The sequence below is a fragment of the Eumetopias jubatus genome, unplaced genomic scaffold (assembly GCF_037043125.1).
Source record: "Eumetopias jubatus isolate StellerSeaLion01/CBP00866 unplaced genomic scaffold, mEumJub1_p1.0 scaffold_6, whole genome shotgun sequence".
Classification (NCBI taxonomy): Eukaryota; Metazoa; Chordata; class Mammalia; order Carnivora; family Otariidae; genus Eumetopias; species Eumetopias jubatus.
The window spans coordinates 82,830,322-82,856,807 of record NW_028274812.1 but is presented as its reverse complement, the minus strand read 5'-3'; the positions used below and the strand labels follow the sequence as shown (position 1 = coordinate 82,856,807).

The 26,486-nt window shown below is 38.0% G+C and overlaps 1 protein-coding gene across 1 annotated transcript in view; it reads left to right on the top strand.

The window, feature by feature from the left end:
- The window catches only part of CD109 (CD109 molecule), a 123,489-nt gene that overhangs the window by 58,344 nt on the left and 38,659 nt on the right, over positions 1-26,486 (top strand). The window contains exons 7-19 of the mRNA XM_028097760.2: positions 2,115-2,199; positions 6,110-6,206; positions 6,462-6,603; positions 7,358-7,467; positions 9,985-10,209; positions 11,065-11,166; positions 11,259-11,321; positions 11,931-12,107; positions 15,093-15,245; positions 20,062-20,136; positions 20,783-20,843; positions 23,529-23,670; positions 24,536-24,653. Of these exons, the coding sequence (XP_027953561.1) occupies positions 2,115-2,199; positions 6,110-6,206; positions 6,462-6,603; positions 7,358-7,467; positions 9,985-10,209; positions 11,065-11,166; positions 11,259-11,321; positions 11,931-12,107; positions 15,093-15,245; positions 20,062-20,136; positions 20,783-20,843; positions 23,529-23,670; positions 24,536-24,653 (1,550 nt within the window). The remainder of the gene's footprint in view (positions 1-2,114; positions 2,200-6,109; positions 6,207-6,461; positions 6,604-7,357; positions 7,468-9,984; positions 10,210-11,064; positions 11,167-11,258; positions 11,322-11,930; positions 12,108-15,092; positions 15,246-20,061; positions 20,137-20,782; positions 20,844-23,528; positions 23,671-24,535; positions 24,654-26,486) is intronic.

The following is a 26,486-nucleotide window of genomic DNA, read 5'->3' as shown; positions in this document are numbered from 1 at the left end:
CACAGATAGAAACATCAGGGCCCGACTATTTTGTTGGTGGATGGAGAGGAAGGAAAGCCAAGAATAGGGTCTCCTCTATTAGTATAGGATCTGACTATTAGCTTTAATTTGGATGGCTCTTTTGAGGTTATGCATGAGCTTTTTCATTTGATTTGTGTCACTTTTTGACACTGTGTCTCATTCAGGCAACAGAAGTTCTGGAAGGTAGTTTGTTTACATCTTAGTGGCTCAGGGTCCACATATCTCATACAGCACCATCACTTCTACGTCTCATGATCCACTAGAACAGGGATCAGCAAAATTTTTTTCCTAGAGACGGTCAGATAGTAATGTTTTAGGCTCTGTGGGCCATATGTCTCTGTCCTAACTACTCAGCTTTGCTACTGTGGTAGGAAGCAGCCATCGACAGTATGTAAGTGAATGTGGCTGTGATCCAGTGAAATTTTATTTATAGGCACAGAAATGAAAGTTTCCTATAATTTTCAAATGTCATAAAATATTCTTCTTTTGATTTTTTCCCCCCAATGAATTAAAAATGTTAAAACTATTCTTAGCGCATGCTGGTTATCATTTACTGACCCCTGATCTGGAACTGTGTTGTTCAAATTGGGGGTCACTTACTGCATGTAGCTATTGAGCGCTTGAAGTGTGGCTAATCCAAATGGAGATGTGCTCTAAGTGGGTAAATGATCAGATTCCGAAGACTTAGTAAAATTAAAAAAAGAAAGAAAAATAGCTCATTAGTAGTAATTTTTTATATTGAGTACACGTTGAAATGATAATATTTTAGGTATATGGCATCAAATAAAGTATTACAAAATTTAATTTCACATGCTTCTTTTTACTTTTTAAATGTGGCTACTAGAAATTTAAAATTACACGTGGCTCACATTTTATTTCTTTTGGACAGCCCTGATCTAGAAGAAGAAATCAGAGGTGGCCAAGGTTTTTATAGGCTATTTTCATTTCACATGGTGGTGGTGCTGGGTGGTTACATGTTGTTGAATTGGATATGGTGGAGGTGGGGAATTGATTGCCAACCTATGATGTTTGAGGAGGGGACATTTGAATTCTTTGTTCTAAGGAAATTTCACCTCTGAGTGGATCATGTGGCTTTTTTGGCCCTCCAGTCCTAGATTTGTCTAGGGCTATCTTGACATACAAAGGGCCCTTGGCCTGGTTTGGAGCTGGAGGTCTAATCTGTACTGTTGACCCATTGGCCTTTTTGATACTTCTCTTGTGTTACTTGAATGGTGAGATGCTTTGTAATGAGACTGATCTATTTCTTTAGCTAGTGAAGTTTGAGAAAAAAAATTTCTATAGACCAGAAGGATACAATTTTTTTTTTTTACTCTGGTGGTATGCTTTATATCAAATAGTGTTCATATTTATAAAGTATTTCACATCTTAATTATATAAAGCTGACCAAAGTAGGGGTTTTTAACTTTGGGATTGCCTTCAGGAATCACTGTCACTCAAGAAAAGCATCATTACTTTGTAGCCATATCTTAGTGATTAACTCAGAAATCCTACTACACAACTTTCCCTTCATAGCAGTCCATTACATTTGACTGTCACCAGATTCACCTTTGATTGTCTTGAAGAATAAGGATTCTGTATGACTACATATATGGTACCATGCAGAGGGAGAGTCTTGGGGCCCTAGCTTTTAGTAACCATGCTGGAGAATAGTCCTAGGGAAAGGGCTGCTCTAGAAGCAACTGTTTACCACGTGACATGGAAGTATTTTAACAAGCAGTAAGAGAGCATTAATGAATGGATGATGCCTGGTCTCCCACCATTCAGATGCCTTAACTCAGGGTTCTGGATACAATACAGGTTCGACCGATGAGAAGCTTCCATAGACACACGTGTCCATAGTAACGAGTCCCCACTGTCACTGTCTAGTCATCAGCCTCGTAAGGGCTTCTCATTTTGGGTGAAATGAAGTGCTTTTCATCTGTGTGTTAATGTGTCTTTGGATTCTAAGGACTCTAAGTTCAAATAGTACCAATTGTCGACTTCTTTAGAACAATGTAGTCTTTATTTTGATAAGCTAAAAATGATAGTAAAGTAGATTCTTTAAGATATTTACCCTTGCTTCTCTTTTCCAGTATTGCCCAAATTTGAAGTTACTTTGCAGACACCATTATATTGTTCTTTGAATTCTATGAGCTTAAATGGTACTGTCGTAGCAAAGTAAGTATCATTTTTTTATGGCTATCTACTGTTATAAAACTGACAAAGAGCTCATTATATACTCCAGAATATTAGCACCATGTTCTGCTTATTAAAATACCCCAATGTGCAGGAAACAAGTATCTGTAATAAATAATTAAGCACGGAACATGTCTGTACAGGTCTTTGTATTCACCTGCCTGCTTCCAAGCTGATCCAATCCTGAAATATTTCCCACAGATGAGTATCTTTCTGATACTAGTCAGGGGCTTTACATTATAGATTGTTCCAGATTAAAAAAAAAAAAAGTTGTATCTTTATCCCTCATTCAGCTGACATGGATCGAGGCTACTTACCTCTTCTTCAAACTTAATTTTTTTTCTGTCCATAATGGAGGTCGAATCTTGGGGGAGGAATTTGGTTATCTTATTGCAGTTAGCAAACAAGTAAGGAGTTCGCCCTCCTTGTCATTTCAGTGGATATATACAGAGAGATTCCAGCCCACATGTATGATAGATGTATCATGGCTCTCATGATTTTGATCCACTGGCTCGACCAGCATAGCGTTTCATTTTGCGGAGGCAAAAAGCATCCTCAGAGTCCCAGACTACCAGTTCTCAAAAAAGTGTAGGCTGGAGTTATTCCAGGCCTGATCTTATGTAGCTTTCAGTTTGGATGTGTGAATAGCCGCGCTTTGGTTCCTGAAATTTATTTAGTTTCAACATTCATTTATAATAGCTGATAAACACTGGCCTCCCTCCCACTGCTTTCTCATTGCCATATTCCTCTCTTGGTGAGGATTTGTGGTAGTAGCAAGTGATGGGCAGTGAGTCTCCTGATGGAAGCAGCCCACAGACAAAACATTGTGAAGACTCCTGCTTCAGATTTTATTTGGCAAAAAACCCCACAAACAAACAAACAAATAAAAAAAACATGTAAAACCCCTGCAACACAAAGGCAAAAATGTGTCTACAGTTTATATACCAAGTTAGTTTTCTGCCTGTGTTCAACTAAGAGGTGGCTTCCAATATGAATTTGGGTACTGTGGATGGATTTATGGTTTAGAAAACACATAAATGCCTGCATTTTACATAATTATTATCCTGCCCTTGATCTGAGCTGAAGGCTAAGGATTCTGTCTGGGTTTTATTTTGAGTTCTTTGACTAGAGTTTATAAAACAGTGAGTGCAAATCCACACAAACCATTAGTGTCCTCTTGGATTAGGTTGAGTATGGATACCTTCTTTGCTTCTGGTTTTTGGTTTTCAGGGCTGTGCCAGGGATTCACTACAGTCAGTTAAAACAGTGATTCTTAAACTCTGGTAACTCTTCAGAAAGTTTTATATACAACTTTGGGGGGTTGTGGATCCCCTGGTACCCTCCTCCCTGCTAGCCCAGTAAGAACTCTTATAGGAGCATCTCTTTACTTGCTAGATGGGATGCTGCCCATTCACGGATTGCTTAATAAAGCCAATTAGATTAAAAAAAAAAGAACCCTCATAGTTTCATCTGGATTCTCATTTGTTGAGCCTCTTTGAAGTACTAATGGCTGAGAACAACATGACCATTGTGATGGCCCCTGGTATTTCTTTAGCATTCACCACATTGTACTTGCGTCATTTTCCTCAGGACCTGTGTCAGTCAAGGTTCCACAGGAGAAGTAGAGTCAGTAGGAGATACATATTAAGAGGTTATTGCAAGGAATTGGCTTACATGATTGTGGGGGGCTGGCTTACATTCACATTGAGGATATACTTTACATCTTTGTAACAGATTAAGGAAATCTTTTGACCAGCAGAGTCTTTTATCAGCATATAAAAATTGGCATAGACCTATTCTATAAATACTGTGTCCCAGAAAAGATAGAGATGTTGATGAGGATGATGATCCAAGAGTGGATAATAAACGGTTTGGGCTTTTCTTTTGCTAGTAGCCATCTGTCCCATCAAGGCATAGTTAAGGTGAAGAGCATTGCTGGAAATTTCCCAGAGAAGAAGGTTAACAGTCTCTTTTTGGTTTTGAAATCTTTAACTGAGATGAATAAAAATCTGCATTTGTTTATTGGCTTTGACTTGAACATCTGCTCACTATTCCCACCTCATTAAAATAATAGACTCTTTTTCCACTAACCACAGAGGGTTCTAGAGGATTGTAAAGAAAATAACATAGCACACATCTAGTTATTTCTCTATATTCTGCAGACAGTAAAATCTAAACAAATATTCTTTAGGCTAAGGTTTATTTAAATATTTGATGAATTGAGACATTTGTATCTTGGAAATGACATGGAAAAAAAAGGTGGGAGAAACATGAATTATACTGGCAGGTTCAGTTTTTTAGGTATCATTTTGTAAACATTTTGTGCTATGACTATTTAAAAAAATCCTTGTTTTGTTAACGGTACTACCCTAGAATATGCTAGATTTGCTTTTTAAAATGTTATTCATAACTAGTGAATCATTGAACACTACAACAAAAACTTATGATGTACATATGTTGGCTAACTGAACATAATGAAAAATAAAAAAAATTTGTCAAACTATTATTTTCTGAATCATTAGTTTATTCCACATGCTTCCAGATTTATTTAGGACAATAATTGTCAGTATCCTTGTTTCATAATTATTATAATCAGCTTGAGGCAAAGAAAGCTAAATCTGTTTCACATTTAGACAAAAATAAAAAATATTTGTGTCTGAGAATACATTAAATTATGTCTGGATTTTCAAGCCCCCTGTACTATCATGTGATAGAACTCTTTTAAAATATAATGTTCTGGTATCCTTATGCATTTATTTAATCTTTAACAAGATACAAGAACTGTTGAGTTTCGAGGACTCTCTTTTGAATGAATGAATTTGGTGCTGAAGTTGCTGACCAGGGTTTCCACTAACTTTACTATTTTCATTTGGAAGGCAAAACATTTGAAAATATATTTGTTTTATTCTCCTTAATTTGGAATGTACTATATTTTATCATTGGCGTTTGAATTGAGTTGATCCAGATGAGCGGCTCTTTCTGTGTTCAACTAATGGATTCAGGAAACAGGAGTTTACTGTTAGATTTATAGAGTGCAAAGCAAAATTGACTTCCATATTTGGCTGAGCATTTATTACACAATAGAAATGGAAGGAACCCAGGAAACACATTTAAAAAAGGCTTTTTGGCAGTAAAATGGTTTACCAAAGATTGCCTCTCTTTTTCACATGAAGAGATTTTCCCATCAGGAGAGAGGATAAAATTAATACATAGAATGTAAAGCAGCAGAGAGGAGATTTGACTCAAGAAGATAATTTTGGTACTATGGATAAAAAAATTACTCTTCTTTTACATTTTTCTGCACAAATCCAAGTTTTGATAGCCATGAGCACACTTGGCGCCCCAGTGTATTGTCTAATAAACCCTTATGGTTAATACTGGAACATGCAACAGTGGGTCTTGGCGATTGCAATTTCAACTACCATTTAAAAATGTTCAAAAGCTGCAAAGTGTCCTGGGCATGCTGTTAAAGGGCCAGTCTAGATTTCTAGGAATAAAACATTTTTGTAACTTAAAAAAAAAATCTTTGGACAGGAAACTGCACTTGCAATTATGATTTTCTCTGGAGTGTCTAAAATGGTTAGAGGTAAAATATGTATTATGAACTGTTTTGAAGTATTGTAATTAAAAGTCTTCTCATTTTGGAGACTTAATTTCAAGGATCATCATTTATTAATGATATTCCTAGCTGAGATTAGTTTTAAAAATTTGCAGTGAGAGTATTTTTAAAAATATAAATCTTTTAGGTTGGATTGCCAGTGTATGTTATTGAAAGTAGTATTTCGGTATTTTAGTAGAAAGTAGTATTTTCTTTTTTTTTTGAAAGTAATATTTTCATGTGCTATTTTGATAATATCAAGTTGAAAATGGAAAAAAATATATCATTTTTCAGGTACACATATGGGAAGCCAGTGAAAGGAGATGTAACACTTACATTTTTACCTTTATCCTTTTGGGGCATGAAGAAAAATATTACAAAAAATTTTAAGGTAACTTTTACAGAGATCTTATAACTTCTAATGGGGAAACACTGTAAGTATACTTTTATTGGAAATAAGATTTCATACTGAATTAACAAAGAATTGAGTGTAAGAAAAATCAAGAGTTTTCTAGAATTGGACAAATGAGAATCTACTCATTTATACTCCAGAGCCATCATATTTTTGTGACTTAGTTTGAATTTTATTTCTAAAATTTGAATTGCTAAAGTGAAGAATAAAATTGAATTATTTTAAACAAAACAGATAAATGGATCTGCAAACTTCTCTTTTAATGATGAAGAGATGAAAAAAGTAATGGATTTTTCAGAAGGGCTTTCTGAACACATGTATCTGTCTTCCCCTGGGCCGGTAGAAATTTTAGCCACAGTGACAGAATCACTTACAGGTTTGTAGACTTTGAAGTGAAGGTAAAGCTATTTATGTGGTGGTCCTCTCTCTCCTTTCTTATTATAACTAGCACGTTCGTTTGGGAGCTTTTTTAAAGATGCTACTTAATTCTGAATTTGTCATGACTGTTAATTAGTGTCAGTTGCAGAGTGTTTTCATTATGAAGGGGAAACTTCTTTTCTTTCTTTTAATTTTAATTTTAAATTTTTGGGGGACATACCTTTTTCTACCACAGTCTGTGCTTCAACCACATGGAATAGGTATTTGTAATTTCCTACATTTCTGCTTTCTTTTCAACCTGGAAACTACATGGAAAGTCCTACCTTTTCAGCTGACTAACCACCTTCTGTTTTTTTTTTTTTTTTTTTTTTAGATCATTTAACATCTTCTGAGCTCTTGTCTGCTCATGGACAGTTTTCTTTTTCAATAATAAAATAAAGGTTAATTGCTTGGATCTTTCTGTTGCTATCCATAGCTTTCACCAAACCTCGAAAGAGCAAAAAAGGATCCAGTCAGTGGCCTTAATCTGCAGTGTCCATCTTGTGGATGGGCATAGCAGTAATGGTGCTTAGAAGGGGTTCATGGAGGCTGTAAGAGAACTGGTTCTCTTTATGACCAAGCCAGTGTGGGAATGAGGCTTCTGTGCCCCCATTAACTCCTTGGGGAAGTAGCTTAGATAGAGAAATTTGGTGAATAGAAGCTGTTGGTGAAGTATAATATTTGGTTTCTAAATGGTGCAATTTCCAAAACAGGTATCTCAAGAAATGCAAGTTCTAATGTATTTTTCAAGCAACATGATTACATCATTGAATTTTTTGATTATGCTACTGTCTTGAAGCCATCTCTCAATTTCACAGCAACTGTAAGTTGGCATGTTTATTAATGATCTAAAGCAACAAGTTCAGTTCAATGAAACAGAATGGCAGATAATATTTTCAGGGCTTTTCAAAAAAAAAAATTAAGGGGCGCCTGGGTGGCTCAGTTGGTTAAGCCACTGCCTTCGGCTCGGGTCATGACCTCGGTCCTGGGATCGAGCCCCACATCAGGCTCCCTGCTCCGACTCGGTGGGAGACCTGCTTCCCCCCTCCCACTCCTCCTGCTGGTGTTCCCTCTCTCACTGTCTCTCTCTCTGTCAAATAAATAAAATCTTAAAAAAAAAAAAATTAAGCCCAAAGTAGATAGATTACTTATCCCCCTTAGATATATGAAGTATGTAGAATTGTTCCCAGATGACCTTTGTCTAAGTTTTCTTAAAAAGGTGGTCTCCAACAAAAGTTATTTTCCTCAAAATTTATTTAATAAGGAATTTAAGTTAGATTTGGATTGCTACATTGAAGCTTTTATAAATTTCTTGAAAGAATTAGGTGTTAGTCAAAACATTTCAATTTCAGTTTGATTTTAATAATGACTAATTTTAGTTCTAGCAAAGATGTTGCATTAAAAATTATCAACAAATCTTTTTTTTTTCTTGAGTTAACACTTAATGAGTGAATTTTGACAATGTACAAGGCAGGGTGCTGGGTGGGGCTTACAGAGCTAAGAAGAACCCAGTCCCTACCTTGGATTCACAGTTTTTGTGATGGTGACAAGTCATACACACAAGTATGACTTAAAGCAGGATAAGGTCAATATCATGCATACATTTCTGTGGTGATTTAAAGCAGGGGTTGGCAAACTTTTTCTACAAAGGACTAGATAGTAAATATTTTTAGCTTTGTGGGATATATGGTCTTTGTGACATCTATCCAACTCTGCCATTGTAGCATGAAAGAAGTCTTTACTACTTTGTAACCAAGTCAGGGTGGCTGTGTTCCAATAAAACTTTTATTTACAAAAAGACTGGATTTGGCCTTCCTGCCTGCCATAGTTCACTGACCTCTGGTTTAAAGAAAGAGGTATGACATTTTATTGAATGGATCAAGAGACATTTTAGATAGTTTCTGATTTCAATGATCATATAATTTAGTTTGAAAAAGTAAGAAAAAGACCCTTGAGGCTGCAAATGGTAACTTCCAAATGAGAGTCTGGGAGGAAGAGTTGGCTTTGGGATAGGGATGAGGGTCATTAAAGGATGCTTTATGGAAGGGGAAGATTTAAGCTATATATTAAAAGATCAGTAGGATATTATTTTATTTTTTCAAAGATTTTATTCATTTATTTATTTTAGAGAGAGAGAGAGAACGAGAGAGTGTGAGTGTGAGCCAGGGGTGGAGCAGAGGGGGAGGGAATAAGAAGGGTAAAGAATCTCAAGCAGACTCCATGCTGAGTGTGAGCCTGACTTGGGGCTCGATCCCATGACCCTGAGATCATGACCTCAGCCAAAACCAAGGGTTGGACGCTTAACCAACTGAGCCACTCAGGTGCCCAAGATCAGTAGGATTTTGAATGTTTGGTGTGGGGGTGGGAGATGGGGAGCAAGATGAGCTGAGACAAGGCAAGAGCCCTGCTTGGCAAGTTCAGGTGCATTCACCTAGATCAGTACAATTGTAGCAGGGAGTTTGTGTCTGGGAGTGGTGAGAGAGAAAACAGGAGGCAACGTGTGGGGAATTGTCAAGGATCCTAAATGACACATGCATGTTTTTGAACTTTATGCTCTAGGCAGTGAAGAGCCTGGGAGCCTTATGAATGTGGGAGGGGTATGGCGAAAGTGGTATTCCAGGGAGATGGGATGGGGCTGTGTGTAGGAGGGTGGCTAAAGCCCAGGTGTGAGGTGGCGAGGAAGCTCGGGGGCGGGGGGTCATCAGGGATGTGCAAGTGGAGAGGACACAAGAGAGAAGTACAAGACTTGGTATATATTGGATTTGGGAGGTGGGAAGAGGGAGGGGAAACAGAAATGTGAAGTCTGGCAGAATTGTGGTGTTAGCAAAAATAGGAGAGGCAAGATGGTTGCTCAGTTATAGATGCACTGAATTTGAGTTGACAGGGATATTTAAGTAGAAATTTCCTGCAAGTGGAAATTGGAGGTGTTGAGTATGAGCTCCAGAGCAAGGTGAGGAAAGCAGTAGGAGTGCTGAGACCTTTGAGAAAAAGAGAAGCACAGATAACTGATAATTTAGCCTTGACGAATTCCCACGTTTAGGGAGAGGAAGGTGGAACCTGAAAGGACACTGTGAGGATGCAGAAAGAGGGCTCTGAAATAAAGAAGGTTCTTGTGGAGCCATGGAAAGCAAGAGAAGCCAAACTGTCAAGAAGGGAATGGTCAGTGGTGTTGGAAGCCTTCTAGAGAGAGACTACTTCATCTGGAAGTTAGGGTGCTGCCAGTAGTTTTTGAGAGTTCAGTTTCATTGGAATAGCACAGATGGGAACTGGATTCAACTGAACTTAAAACCTTTGCTTTTCTTGTTAATCTGTTTTTAAAATGTTGTGTTTTGACAATTAGGTAAAGGTAGCCCGTGCTGATGGCAATCGACTGACTTTTGAAGAAAGAAGAAATAATGTGGTTATAACAGTGACACAGAAAAATTCTTCTGAGTACTGGAGCAGATGGGACAGTAGAAACCAGGAAACAGAAGCTGTCCAGATCATAAATTATACCCTCCCCCAAAATGGAGTCTTTAAGATTGAATTCCCAATCCTGGATGATTCCAGTGAGCTACAGTTGAAGGTACCATCTGTTTCTCATCATTATGTTACTACAACAAGATCATTGAAATTGTAATCTCATGGTAGGCACTCAAACCATTAGAGGTCAAAGTGCACAGGAAGTAGGAAGTAAACACATGTTTCTATTTAAAAAAATGGAGGAAAGCGTTATAAGCAATTTTGTAACAGTGGCTGAGGGGTGGACCAAATGCTTCCTTGTAGATTCATTTTGAAGAACACAGTAAAATATAGTGCTCCGAAGATATGATGAAGAAGCTCCTCAGATTCCCAGACTAGGTTGGTTTTCAATCACTTGAAAGTATATTTTGGCAGGAGCTGAAATGAAAGAGGAAAATATTTTTTTAAACCTATACTCCTTTGCTGAGCTCTTTCTCAGAGTGGCTTATCTGAGACACCCCAACCATTCCTGCTATCTTTCTTTTCATTGCCACAGGTTTGGTCCTTTGAGTGTTACTCTGACTACTGGTAGATACATAGGTTGGTCTGATTTCTTGCTTGTAAATGAACTCTGTGTTGTGGAGAGAGGGAAAGGAGTCCCTTCTCATTTTGTTCTCTCCTGTCATAGTGTTTCTTGATAATGTACTTTAATTTCTGAAATAAGTTAGGAGTATGCTTTTTCCTCTTAGATTATGGTGATGAAGACCCTCTTCTGTGTTTTAAAGCTGTCACTTTCTTTATAATATAAGCTATAAAGTGAAGATCCAATGTCTGGGGAACATTTTTTTTTTTTTTTTTTTTTTTGGGCAAGAAAAAAGTAGAAGTGAATTTGCTTCTCAGGAATTGTTCAAAATACAGTATTCTTTCTCAGGGTGTTACTGAAGATGAAAATTTATAGCTCCCTTTTCTTCTGTTATAGGCTTCTTTTCTTAATAGTGTGAGTAGCATGGCAGTTCATGGTATGTTTAAGTCTCCCAGTAAGACATACATCCAGCTAAAGACAAGAGATGAAAATATAAAGGTAATGCTTACAATCACTTACAGTTACAGTATAATTGTACTCTTTCGCCATTCATATGTGTTTATTAAATAGGTTTTTTTTTTTTTCCCTAGGTGGGATCACCTTTTGAGTTGGTGGTTAGTGGCAACAGGCGATTGAAGGAGTTAAGCTATATGGTAATCTCTTATAGAATTTAAATTTATTATCTCTTATAGGATCATCGAGAATGATATCTACCTTATGTCTATACTCACTAATTTTTAAAATTCAGTCTTATATCCTTCAGCCTGCCCTTTTTATATTGCAATCAAAATTTCTTTTTTCTTCCTTCACCTGTATTTGCATTTCCAACTTAAGATGGATAATTAAATCTTGCAATCTGTTTAAAATTTAAATTTCTATGAGATAATCCATCTAAATTTATTGTAGAAAATTACAAAGTATGAGAAAAACAAACAAACAAACAAAAATAAAACTTGCTACCCAGAGCCTTGAATTTTGCTCATCTGGCTCTCCCCAGTGGTGCTCTATATTCCTCCTGCTCAAAAATAGATTCTTGACTGTGAATGTACCGTTGTCTCAATCAGTATTTCTTTATCTTATCCTTTTCTGTTTCCTGGCTTATCCTTTCTGTGTTGGTCAGGGAAGTTTCCTTGCATTCAAAAAGGCTTTGAAGTTGGTTTAAGTCAACGATTTGTGTGTATGGTTGACATTATTATGATTGTAGCTGCAGTTGAGATTCTTATTAGCTTTGGCATAAAATGAAACTCTTCTCTTCTTTTCAGGTAGTATCCAGGGGACAGTTGGTGGCTGTAGGCAAGCAAAATTCAACAACCTTCTCTTTAACACCAGAAAATTCTTGGGCTCCAAAAGCCTGTATTATTGTGTATTATATTGAAGATGATGGGGAAATTATAAATGATGTGCTAAAGATTCCTGTTCAGCTTGTTTTTAAAAATAAGGTAAGATTTAAGGTAATGATGTTAGAAGAAAACTTCACATTAGTGAAGTCTGAGAAATGTTAGTATTTCTTTAGAAAAGTATCACTAAACGAAATTGGTTAGAAATTTATATTCATTTCCAGAACTATGGTTAAACCTCTTCATGATGTTACTACATATGTATTTTCACATGTGGAATTACCGGGCAGTGTGGGTCTTATTTGTAAGTTATGATTCTTGGCTTTAAGACTTAAACTTAATTCCATGAGGCTATTTCAGGATTTCTCAAATGATGGAGTCGATATTGCTCTGGCATGGAATTCCAGTGGCGATTCTAGAATTTGTGTGGTGCTGATTTTGGTGTGAGAGTGAAATGAAGGGTGTGGGAGGGAGGGAGGCCATCAGCAGTGATATGTGGAAGCAGAGCCCAGGTTTGGTTTATCCATTTCATCAGCCTGGAAACTCACCCCGGACAGATTTACAGTAAGCTTGGCTACCTGGCATGTGGAGATCTGTGTGGAGGTTGGTCTTCAAAGGCACCAGGGATTTGTATAGCTTAAGGCATATAGCTTGTTTAGGAAACCCCCTTGAACCCCAACTTTGAAAAGTAAGCTGGCAAGAGTGCCTGGTGGAATTGAATCATCTCACGTATAATAAAATGAGCCATTGTTCTCACTGAAAGTTGCTGCCTTCTCAGTTCATTTTAAACAAAATAATCATCGTTTAAAAGTATTGATTTGCAGGGTGCCATTCCTTTGATAGCATTCCTGTTTGCTTAATTTGTTAAAATTTTGAGAAGTTGCAGTAGTCATCTATGCATTTTGTCGATGATGGTTAACTAATTCTGATTGTCAAGATAGAATACAAACTTCTATTTTTCATTTTATAAAGAGTTTTTTCAGAGACAGTGCTATCTTCTGTTATTTTTAGAACATGGATTGACAAAGATGAATTTTAAAGTAGGAGTCAGGCTTAGATAAGGAGGCATACATCTTTGAGAGTGAGGCCAAGTATTAAAGTTAACCATGTAAGAGGTTATTGGCTTTGAGGGAGCGGAGTGTATAAATAGCATAATTCCAAGAAATTTCTTAGATATGAAAGATAAGAAATATAGTTTCAGCTATATTTGCAAAAATATATTTCTCTGCTTTTTTTTTAAAGTAATCTCTACACCCAACGTGGGGCTCAAACTTACAACCCCAAGATCAAGAGTGGCATGTTGTACTGACTGAGCCAGCCAGGCACAGCTCTTTCTTTACTTTTTATATAATGTTTATTACATTACTCACAAACTATAAATTTGAAAAGAGGTTATATTTAAGCAAGAGAAAATTAGTGAGTCTTTTTGATGTTCAATAATGACTGTGGAATAAATGGATAGGATGTAGAAAGCACAAGAGATGGAGGTTTAGAAATCATCCACACGCAAATACATCTTGAAGCCATGGGGTCTCGGAGGTATAGAATTAAAGAGTGAGAAGTGCAAGGTTGGAACATGTTGCTCTCCTCCCCTTCCTTTTGGGTATAGGTGGAGAAACTTAAACTAAAAGTAAACTAGATACAGTTTTATAAAAAATTTCACTGGACAAGTTAAACAGGCAAGTCTTTATTCAAGACTATTGCAGTAGGGGGAGGGAGATTGAACTCAACTTCACTGAAACAAAAGGCAGGAGAGTTTTAAGCAGAGGATGAGCTTGTGGAAAAGTACTGGAGGACACCAAGGGGAGATTGGTCAATGTGATTAGGCGATCTTTGTTTGCTAACTGGCAGTGTATAAGTTAGGCTCCTGTCCTCCACAGAGATGGAAAGATCCATCAGGGACTCTGTCGTTTTGGTGACTACATTTCAAAGGATTGACTCCCAGGTCCTTGAGAAAGACAGTCCTGGTTGTAAAACTGTCGAGAGGCCGGGACTTAACACTTCAAAGGGGCAGAGAAAGAATTTATAATTGCAAGTTTTCTAAAATAAATGCTGTAAGAAAAGGGAGTATCGGGGGCTAATGATCAGGAAGAAGACTGTTTGATGTTTAGTCAAGCCGAGGGGAACATGAAGGCTATCTTGGTCAGGAGGTACAGTCACTGCATCAGTGGCCTATTGAAATAGAGCTAGACAAGATGAACATTCCTAGTAGGAAGGAGCCTCATGACAAAGCCATTCAGTTTCGCCGTGTTGAGATGATTGAGGCTCTTTAAGGAGTACTAGCTAGGACCATGCTTTGATGAATGTAATGAACAGAGGATGTTCAGGTGGTCATGGAGACACAGAGCATTGGGCCTAACTAGTGTTTGGTCTGTTCACCTCCTCCCTTGGAAAGACATCCCCCTGCCTCCAGCCCAGGCAGTTCTGTGAGTCCCCGGGGGAACTCTCACTTGACTCACTTCTAAGTTCAGGTTACCAGCATGTGAGCATCTCTGGTTTCTTTCCTCTTCCCTGTTCCTCCTCCAGGATCCTGGCCTTCCCCAGGTGTCCCAGACAACACTGCTGCCTTCTCTTTAACATTGGCTGGGGGCTGAGGGGTGTTGGTTGGAGAAAGGGAAGAGGAGAGGTAGAGCAATGAAGGCTAAATCAGATTTATGCCACTGTGGGAGGTTCCATGACTTGTAAACACCGTTAATAAATTTTTTTTTTTAAAGATTTTATTTATTTATTTGAGAGAGAGAATGAGAGAGAGTACGAGAGGGAAGAGGGTCAGAGGGAGAAGCAGACTCCCCGCTAAGCAGGGAGCCCGATGTGGGACTCGATCCCAGGACTCCAGGATCATGACCTGAGCCGAAGGCAGTCGCTTAACCAACTGAGCCACCCAGGCGCCCCCTCACCGTTAATAAATTTTTTAAAAAAATTTCTTTCTCTGTAGAAGGTTTATGTATGGTTTTAGAATGATCCCTGAGTCAAGGCAAATGTAGAATCTTTGCTAGATTTTGAGTCACTGAACTGATGTTGGTGAGACATGTAAGTAATGCTTTTTAAAAAGTCAAATAAATCAGTCCTGTTTTATCCCTTTCTTAGATAAGGCTGTTTTGGAGTAAAGCTCATGCTGAACCATCTGAGAAAGTCTCTCTCAGGATCTCTGTGACACAGCCAGACTCGACAGTTGGTATTGTAGCCGTTGACAAAAGCGTGAATCTGATGAATGTCTCAAATGATATTACAATGGAAAATGTGAGTTTAGCTATTTTTTCCTTACAAAAATGCTCCTTTTGCAAGGAGCAAAAAGGAAACCTTATTGCATTACTTCAAATATCTAAAGGGAATTTCATTAGTTCCTCTTAAGTATAAGTCAGTCATCAGTAAAGCTTCCAAATAAAAAAGATTTGCATTCTGGTTGTTATGTTGGAAAGAGGCTTCATGTGGTGAAGTGTCTTTGCTGTCTTAGATGAGAGATGCCATCTAGAGTTTTCCCTCATTTTCATGCTGTATTTGAATTTAAGACTCTTGAGAAAGTACTAGGAAACTGACTTGTATAATTTTGGATGACATTGGAGAAGATAGCTTTAGATAATTTTGAAGTACTTTCTGTTTTGGTTATACATAATGGTTATATATAATTACAGTCTTACTGAATCAGGAATTTGTGGTATATTGAGGGAGTGAAATCATGTTAATCTGCAGAAAATTTATAAACCAAGAAATACATGAACATCTAGTGTTACATAAACTAATCCCCTATTCATTAATAATTTCATTTTTATTTGTAAGCTCTTGATATATCCTTGTGTGCCATTGTCTGTTGAAATCTAGATTATATAACCTATGTCCATTAATTGATTAAGTATAGTGATTAACAACATATAGGAGGAAAGATATAAATGTTTAGGCTAATTTGGTCATCTTGTTGTAAATTAATCCACTTGACAAATATTATATATAATTTTTAGTCTATAAAGCTAATTTTTCTAAATGCCCCCCCTTTTTAAAGATTTTATTTATTTATTTGACAGAGAGACACAGCGAGAGAGGGAACACAAGCAGGGGGAGGGTCAGAGGGAGAAGCAGGCTTCCCACAGAGCAGGGAGCCCGATGTGGGGCTCGATCCCAGGACCCTGGGATCATGACCTGAGCCGAAGGCAGACGCTTAATGACTGAGACACACAGGCACCCCTCTAAATCCCCTTTTTTAAAAAAAACTCCTTTAAAGCTAATTGGTCATTTTTTTTCTCTTGACTTTTTAAAAATTCACATTATTCTAAAAAGTCTATAGCATTTTTCATTTGATTTAACTGAATTTAGTAATATCTCTCATTTTATGGGTTTCTAAATTCTTTTTTTTTTAAGATTTTATTTATTTATTTGAGAGAGAGAGAATGAGAGATAGAGAGCACGAGAGGGAAGAGGGTCAGAGGGAGAAGCAGACTTCCTGATCAGCAGGGAGCCCGATGCGGGACTCGATCCCGGGACTCCAGGATCATGACCTGAGCCGAAGGCAGTCGATTAACCAACTGAGCCACCCAGGCACCCAGGTTTCTAAATTCTTAAATCTATTATTTCATTTTTGTTTCCCTGTGTATGTATGCGCGGGCGCGCGCGTGCACACGCACACACACACACGCACACACACACACACACACACACACACACACACACACACACACACTAGTTGTGTGACCTGGAGAAAATTCATCTCTCTGAGTCCCAGTTTCTTTATTTCTAAAATGTGTAATAATAAGGGTGCCTGGGTGGCTCAGTTGTTAAGCGCCTACCTTCGGCTCAGGTCATGATCTCAGGGTCCTGGGATCGAGCCCCGCATCGGGCTCCCTGCTCAGTGGGAAGCCTGCTTCTCCCTCTCCCTCTGCCTGCTTCTTCCCGGCTTGTGTTCCCTCTCGCTGTGTCTGTCTCTGTCAAATAAATAAATAAAATCTTAAAACAAAAACAAAAGCAAAAACAAAATAAGAACCTTTAATAAAAAAAAAGAGAGGGAGGGGTCAAGCTCCAGGGACTAGAGAACTACTCTTGAGCCTCCCTGTGTGCTGTTGGCTTTTATTCAGTGTTTTACTTTTAAGCTCTTAGGGAAAAGCATCACCAAGAAGAGGCAGTCTCTTAAGATTATGATCCAGCAGTCCTGAGAATTTGGAGGACAAGAGGAAGAGTGAATGCTTGGGGCCATGGGTCTGTCCATAGGTTTTCCTCCGTTTGTCACACCAGAAGGGCAGAGGTGCTGACTTCCTGACATTTTGCAAGAGGCAGTGCAGGCTGCTGCTGCAGTTGCTGATTTGGGCAGTGAAAGTGCAAGGAATGATTGTCCTGACGTTACCCCCGGGAAAGAAGCAAGAGCAGAATTCAAAAACCTTTTCCTCAGATTGTCTGCCTCTCGTACTTTCTGCCACCCACTTCCTCCCAACACACCAATTCAAGATATCCTTCACTCTTCCCAGGGTTTTCTCATACCACTCATCTGAGTTTCCTACTTGCTTTTATTTTTTCTCCAGAGTTGGCTCTGGGGGAGGGTGTCAGGAGCCTGTAGTGATAGACCATTGTGGTTTCTTTTGCTCTTGTTAAATTTATAAGTGGTGCTGAGAACACCTTGGGAAAATTGAAGTGTGCTAGATCTTCCAGAAATAATTTCAGACACCAGCCCTTGCTGCAGCTTTGGCAATGCCTTTTTATTGAGCCACTGAGAAAAGGAGAATTTCTTTTTGAGATAGATGTTTCTTCTGGATAATTCCATTGATTCACGCAGGAGTGTCAGCAGAAGGTGATCTTGCATGCATTTGTGTTCCGTAGCCGAGTTTGAGTCATGGGACTAAAACCTTTTCTCTCCATTATGTTTGGCTCTGGCCGCGTTGCCTGTAGCTGGGCTGACTGTGTTTGCCAGCTTGCTGAGATATAATATCCTGTTTTCTCGTTCTATGGTTTTCTTCTTGAACCTGGCACCATGTTTGCTTACCATGGCTGTAGCAGTGGTGGTGGTTAGCATGGTGGAAACAGTGTATGCACGTGTTTAATTTTAAACGTGGTATGTTGTATAGTGATTAACATAACATAATAAAAAAATAAAAAAAATAAATGTGTGTTTTTTAAACTTGTGCTTAGAATCTTTTCATGATTTTTATTCCTGCCTTTGTCTTAATTTGTCTGGTTAATGCTAATGTTAATAAGGGAGATGCATTGGAATAGTTAACCAAAAAGGATATCATATCTTAACTTTTTTAATGTGGTGAAATATATATAACATAAAATTTGCCACTTTAACCATTTAAAAAAGACAATTCAGTGACATTAATTACTTTCATTATGTTGTACAACCATCATCACTATCTGTTTCCGAAACTTTTTCATCACTCCAAGCAGAGACTCTGTAACCATGAAGTGGTAACCTTCCATTTCCCCCTTTCTCCACACCCCAGCAACCTCTAATCTACTTCTGTCTTTGTGAGTTTGCCTAGTCTAGATATTTCATGTAAGTGGAGTCATACAAAGTTTGTCCTTCTGTGTCTACCTTCTTTCACTTAGCTTAAGGTTTTCAGGGTTCATCCATGTTGTAGCACCTATCGGAACTTTCTTTTTATGGCTGCATAATATACAATTGTATGTATCTACCACATTTTGTGTATCCATTCTTCTCTTGATAGACGTTTAAGTTGTTTCTGTCTTTTGACTTATGTGACTGATACTGCAATGAACCGTTGGCATGCACGGATCTCTTTGAGTCCCTGTTCTTTTCAGTATATACATGGGAATGGAATTGCCAGGTCATTTTTTTTTTTTAAGATTTTATTTATTTATTTGACAGAGAGAGAGAGTTAGCGAGAGCAGGAACACAAGCAGGAGAGTGGGAGAGGGAGAAGCAGGCTTCCCGCAGAGCAGGGAGCCCTGATGCGTAGCTCGATCCCAGGACCCTGGTATCATGACCAGAGCCGAAGGCAGACGCTTAACGACCGAGCCGCCCAGGCGCCCCGCCAAGTCATATTCTAATCTGTGTTTAGCTTTTTTAGGAGCTGCCAACTTCACTCACTCTGTTAGCCTATTTTATTCACTCTTGCTAGCAAGGAATGCTGTTCTTAAAAAAATAGCATTGCTAATGTGATCATGTAAATATTTCAATATTGAAAACACTTTCCCTGATGTAATTTGCATTATCTTGATTATCTATGAGGTTGAATATTTTTTCTGCTTATTAATAATTTGCATTTCTTTTTTTGTGAATTGCCTCTTTTTGTTATTTTAAAAAATGTAGTTAACTGACATTTGCAGCACTTATATTAACCATCAGATTTAACCCATTTATCTGCCAAAAGTATGGGTTGTTTTCAATGCTGACCCCTATGTTTTGGTTTAGTCAGCCAGTGACATTTAAGTTCTTCCTGGGCAAAACTCAAGCATACACTTTTTTTTTTAAAGATTTATTTATTTATTTATTTATTTTAAAAAAGATTTAATTTATTTATTTGAGAGAGAGAGAGAGAGCACACACACGAGAGAGGGAGGGGCAGAGAGAGAGGGAGAAGCAGACTCCCCACTGAGCCAGGGAGCTGGGACCTGAGCCAAAGGCAGACACTTAACCGACTGAGCCACCCAGGTGCCCCTATTTATTTATTTTAGAGAGAGAGAAAGAGAGTGCATGTGCGTGCGAGCGAGCAGGGGGAGGGGCAGAGGGAGAAGAGAATCCATAAGCAGCCTCCCTGCTGAGTGTGGAGACTGGCACAGGGCTTGATCCTAGGACCCTGAGACATGACCTGAGCTGAAACCAGGAGTCAGCTGCTTAACCGACTGAACCACCTAGGCCCCTCTCAAGCATACACTTCTTAGGAACTCTCGATTACTGAACAGAGTAAAAATAAGTTAAAAGAAGAAATGTATTTTTAGCTGATTGAATCATGAACAAGGCATTCAAATATTCTTTATTCCTCCATTTGTGTCATTTTCAAATTAGATAAGCTTGTGGGCTGGCTGTTACCTAAGTAACATACAAGGAATATGGCAGAGGGCAGAACAGGTTGATACGATTCAATTCATTCCATGTATTTTATCTTCTCCTTAGGTGGTCCATGAGTTGGAACTTTATAACACAGGATATTATTTAGGCATGTTCATGAATTCTTTTGCAGTTTTTCAGGTATGTTTAGTTTGTTACATAATTTGAAAAGATATTAATATCTTTTACTATTGCAAACACTTTCAGAATTAATTATCTGAATAATGAAATGTTAACTTTTTATTAAATGTGATGCTGAAATGCAGAGTGTTATATAAGTGTAATTTGAAATGGAAAGATAATCATCCTTCCAGTTTTAAAAGCAAATGGAAAAAGTGTGTGTGTGTGTGTGTGTGTGTGTGTGTGTGCGTGTGTGTGTTTGTGTTCTGTGTATGAGAGGGAGAGAGAATGCTCATGTACATGTGTAAATTCTCAAAAATGAGACAGAGTAAAAAAAACTTTCACATTTGCATAAAAACAAATGAACAAGAGTGAGTTAAGAGTATGGGAAACTGCTGTGACATTTTACAGAGCATTTAAACTTGAACCATGAGAGATGATGGACTCTGAAAAACAAACTGAGGGTTCTAGAGGGGAGGGAGGTGGGGGGATGTGTTAACCTGGTGATGGGTATTAAAGAGGGCACGTATTAAATGGAGCACTGGGTGTCATACGCAAACAATGAATCATGGAACACTACATCAAAAACTAATGATGTAATGTATGGTGATTAACATAACATAAAAAAAAGCATGTAAAAAAAGAAAATTAAAATTTTTCTTTCTAGGAATGTGGCCTCTGGGTATTGACAGATGCAAACCTTTTGAAGGATTACATTGATGGTGTTTGTAAGTAAAACCTGGCAATGTGCTTTTAAAGTATTTAAATCTTTCATCTCAGGTATTTAAAATTACTTATATAGGTATGAATACTTTCTGGTTGGATGTGGATATTATGATTTTCATTTTCTGTTCTCTTACCCTAAAGTCTTTTTTTTTTTTAAAGATTTTATTTATTCATTTGAGACACAGAGATACAGAGAGGGAAAGCATGAGCAGGGAGAGAGACAGAGGGAGAAGCAGGCTCCTCGCTGAGCCAGGAGCCCAATGTGGGGCTTGATCCCATGACCCTGGGATCATGACCCGAGCCAAAGGCAGATGCTTAACCATCTGAGCCACCCAGGCACCCTTCTTATCCTAAAGTCTTGGCGTTTAATGTACATCTGAGCCATGACATGGAATGTTTGTCTGGGCTTCTATCTAGATTTTTGAAATGAATGCTTTCCATTTGCTCTCTGTAGTTCTTTGAGATGGTTATATTTTCGGACACATTGGAAGATCCTGTGCTTCCAATTTGTATGGCAAACTGTGCTATTATTTTGGAATTAGATAAAAGGAGCAACATATTTTTGGAACATTTTTGTTCTCTAGCTTTTTGATGCTCACCTAGAATATAATCCAGATGCTGTAAAGTATGCTGGTGTGTGCACATGCATACACACACACGCACACACTCACGTGCATGTGTCTCATCAGTCTGAGTTCTTCCTGGGAAGGGTCACATCTGTACATTTCCCTGTATTGCTAAATAGAGTTGCCACCCAACTAATAATAAGTGTGCTTTTAGGAAGAAGTCAAAATGTTTTGGCTGGAGGAAGTGTATAAATGAGAATGGTTAACTCTAGAAGTTGTTCTCTTTTCTTTCAGGTAACCTTGTGCTAATGTCACAGTTTCTATCCCTGAGTTCCCTATTCCTGTCAGGTATAAGCCCCACACTAAGCCCCAGGCTCTCCAGCTTTGGGCTGGTTTTCGACACCACTGGATACCCGAGCCTCTATCCTGAAGCTAAAAAGATAATTTTATAGCCTTAAAAATTTTATGAAGTCATTATGATCTCTATGTATTAAAGACAATATGATACAGTTATTTTATTCATATAATCATCCATCCTAGACATCTTCTAAGCAATCTTTTTCCATTCTCTCTTTGTCAGTATCAGCTTTTACCCATCTTTGTTCATCTTTACTTATCAAATCCTGATTTCCACTGTAATACTCATTCTGTTGCTAGTAATACTTATTGTATCCTTTACCTTTCCTCAGAACTTTCTTCTACATTTCTCCCCCCATCACAGAAGAAACCTGATGCTCTTACTAGCATACTGTGTCCTTAGAAACCTTCTCAGGTGACTGACATTAATTTTTCTGCTTCTCTTCTGGATCAGGGTTCCTAAGTCCATAGTGTTCAGTGTTATCTTGACTACTTCAAGATCACTGTTCAACAACCCTCAGTTAAGAGCCATTTATCATTTGAAGCTCAAAAATTTCAGTTATAGTTCCTTCAATCAACCTTTAGGTCTCCTACTTTCCCTTTATCTCTGTATGCATTGATGACTCTCACAAAAGATTCAAAGTCTTACTCCTGTTGTCATCCTGGGGATTTGACTGTCCGTGTGGTTGATCCATCTAATGTGTACTGTCTTGCAGTCACCACGATGGCCTCAGTAGTTACCACAGGTCATGTTATCCCTGGAACACTGCTCTACTTTTAAAATTTCAAATGCCTATCTTTCTACCTTGTAGATTCCTTCACTCCCTTAAGTTTATCAAATGTTTTGCATTTTATTTTATTTTTTTAAGATTTCATTTATTTATTTGAGAGAGAGAGAGAAAGAGAGAGCATGAGCTGGGGGGAGGGGCAGAGGCAGAGGGAGAAGCAGGCTTCCTGCTGAGCAGGGAGCCCGATGCGGGACTCCATCCCAGGACCCTGGGATCATGACCTGAGCCGAAGGTGATGCTTAACTGACTAAGCCACCCAGGCGCCCCTGTTTGCATTTTATTTTGAAATAATTTTAGACTTACAGACAAGTTGAAAAAAAAATAGAAGTAGGTGATAGTAATAGAAAGAAAGCTTTTAGTGGAATATGGGTCAGGATGCAGTGTTACGGCCTTATTAGATGACCTGTTCCTTGAGAATTTGGGAGCTACTGTTTCGTGCTTACTTTAAGAAAATTTAGATATGTAAACAATTTGGAAAATTAAAACTCTTCCAAAAATGGTTTAGGCTATATTGACTTTTTTGGAAATGTGTCAGTCTGTATGGCAACGTGACCTTTTTTTTTAAGCTAGTAAACTGAATATAGCATCTTGTGGCTGGTGTAGCCAATGGTAATGATCACTAGAGAACTAAAAAGGGAATAGCAAAATTGGAGGGAACTTTAAAAATGTGATTTAACTTGTTTTTTAGCAACTGCACTGTAAGTAGTTTTTCAGGTATTGGTTGTACAGGCAAGGAACATTTTTTTTTTTTTTTTTTTTTTTTTTAGTTTTGGTGCTGCCGTAACTGGCTTCAGAGCCTTGGGTAAGTCACTTGACTTCAAGGGGTCTCAGGTATCTTAGCTGTAAAATGAGACGGTTGAATAAGATGAACTCTGAAGTCCCATTCAGCTGAGAGGTGTTGCGGTTCTCCGGACTAAGAGTACAATCGTCCTCTACAGTGACTTTTTTCCTAACAGTTGTCAATGTTGATTTTTAGATGACAGCGTAGAATTTGCTGAGAGGTTTGCGGAGGAAACAGAAGGATACTTGGTAGATTTTCATGACTTCTCTTCGGTTAGCAACCCACGTATCAGAAAGCATTTTCCAGAGACTTGGATTTGGCTAGACACCAACATGGGGTAAAGATTTATAATGTTCTTTGCTTATACCTATTTTGTTTAGTGTTGGTTTTAAATAAGTTTTGTGTTCTTGCTAGTGTTGAGGTACAAACCTATTGTGTTGAACAACGAAGTAGACCAAGAGGTTTTCATTTTAGAATGATATTTATTGTATTTAAATATGTAGTGTTTAATAAAGCCGCATGCAAACTGGGGCAGTGAGAGTGTCATTAAGGAGAGGATCGACCTTCTTCTAATGAAGGGTGTTTTTAACTTCCTTGAAGTTTCATGGTTTTTGTTTGATAAAAGTGCTGAGAGTACGCTTATTGCCTTGGGGTGGGAAGCACTTACTCTCTCTACCTTGTGGCTCCTTGTCAGACATCCCTGTGAGCCACAGGAAGGAGTGCAGGTGGTGGGAGGATTTGGCTTAATTGACAAACCCTGAGCTATCTGGCCTGATGACTGAGCAGATGAATCATGAAATCTTCACATATTTTATAGTCCGCCATTTGTGTAAACTTGAAATAAGACACGAATCAAACCTCAAAAAAAAATGACATTGACCGAGATACAGAGGGAAACTTTTATGCAAATTGACAGAAATAAATTGAGTTAAATTTGAAAGTAGATATTTGTTATCTATATACAACATTTATGATAATAATGGTCATTCTAAAGGTATAAACATTATAGAAAGCTTTTAGTGGAATATGGGTCAGGATGCAGTGTTTTGGCCTTACTACTGTTTAATGCTTACTTAAAAAAATTTAGATATGTAAATAATTTGGAAAATTGAAACTTCTAAAAATAGTTTAGGTTATGTTGACTTTTTTGAAATATGTCAGTCCTTGGTGTGTTATGATTTTTATTTTTATCTTGACTTCAGTTCTAGGCTTTACCAAGAATTTGAAGTTACTGTGCCTGATTCTATCACTTCTTGGGTAGCCACTGCTTTTGTGATCTCTGAAGACTTAGGTCTTGGACTAACAAGTACTCCAGTGGAGGTAGTATATTAAAGACCTGCTTACAAATGTTAAAGTGCCCAGAGCAAAGGAAGTGTGAACACTTCAATGGATTTTTAAAAAATGATTGCTTATGATGTTGATTAGTGTTTAGAGATTCCTTGGCTTTTCCTTTTTGTTTTTCATCGGTTTCATACTTTAAAATGTGAGCTGTATTAAACTCCTAAATGTGCTACGTCCATATGAAGATTTGGATAAAAACTTCATTATTGAATGAATCCAGCTATTTCCAAAGGCCAGAAGAGAGAGAGTTTCTGTGTATTCCCTCTGGAGAGGATGGGCAGACCTTCTCAAGATGTACCCTAGCAGACATGCCTTCCCATTTCTGGTCAAATTGCATCACATGTTACTTCCTAAACCTGTCGCTTGCAAGAGGAATATAATGAGAATGTTTGGTCTTAGACCAGTAGCTCTCACCTCTGTCATACCTGAAGCCCCCTTTTCATAACAGATATTTTGTTTTCCCCTTTACCATCTGGAATGCAATTGATAGAAAATATGGTGTACCTATATATTCAATTAAAAAATCAATATGATGCCTTAAGTGAAATAGTAAGGAGAAATAAAAGGGAAGTAATGTGTAGTAAAATAGTATATAACACACTATATAAGTGGTCAGACATAGCTGTACTAGAAGACATATATCTTTAAGTATTTAGTCCATGCATAGAATCACCCTGTGTGTAACAGCTGCAAGTGAAGTTTGATATACACGTATTGTTTTAGCAACTCAGAAACTGTCAGTGGTACTGCCTGTGGTGATGTCGGTCTTTGAAACCATGAACAACTTTTGGTAGAGTTACAAACTAAACAAAGTGCGGTCTTCTGTTGATTGATGAAATAGTTCTATTTGTGAAAAATTTACTGTGTATTGAAAAATGCTTTGGGTTTATATATAAGTTGGAATTAGGTTGTAAGTTCAGGTCATTATAAGCAGGTACTTTACAGGAATGTCTGAAGAGACATTCAAGAATCAAGAGGGATGTGGGACAATTTTTCATCCTCTGGGACTGTCCAGAGCATCACAGACTTTCACCCCCTACCCTTCAGTCATTGTGACAATCTAAGGCACTGCCACAAATGTCTAAGTAAACCTCTAGGGGGAATTATTGCTGCCAGTGACAGCCATTGGCCTAAACTAATAAAGTTTTATTTTCAGAGGCAGGGTAGCAGTTCAGCTTCCCTGTAGGATTTGGCCAACAATCTCAGAATTGGGTCACCGATGAGAAAGTACATGCGCATATATATGTTAGAAGGTAGTAAGCAGAACATCATCTAGACTTTCCATCTAGACTTAAGTCTCAAACAGGGCCTGTTGGATTTGGCCAGTGGCTTTTAAAGCAGATGGCTGGAGTCATAATAGTGTAGTAGGTGAGGAGCTTGGCTTTGGCATCAGACATGCTGGGGTCCTTTTCTGGTTCCTTCATTTACTAGTGATGTGACCTTGTCCTAGATACAGAGATCTCTGAACTTCAGATTTCTTTTCTGTAAAATATGAACATAGAACCTGCCTCATAGGAGTTGTATGGATTAAGTGAAATAATTTGTGTAAAGTACCTATAAACTGTTGGGACTACATCAAAGTAAAAAGTTTCTGCACAGTGAAGGAAACATCAACAAAACTAAAAGGCAACCCACTGAATGGGAGAAGAGATTTGCAAATAACATATCCGATAAAGGTTTAGTATCCAAAATCTATAAAGAACTGATAAACTCTGTACCTCAAAACCAAATAATCCAATTAAAAAAATGGGCAGAGGACATGAACAGACATTTCTCCCAAGAAGACATACAGATGGCCAACAGACACGTGAA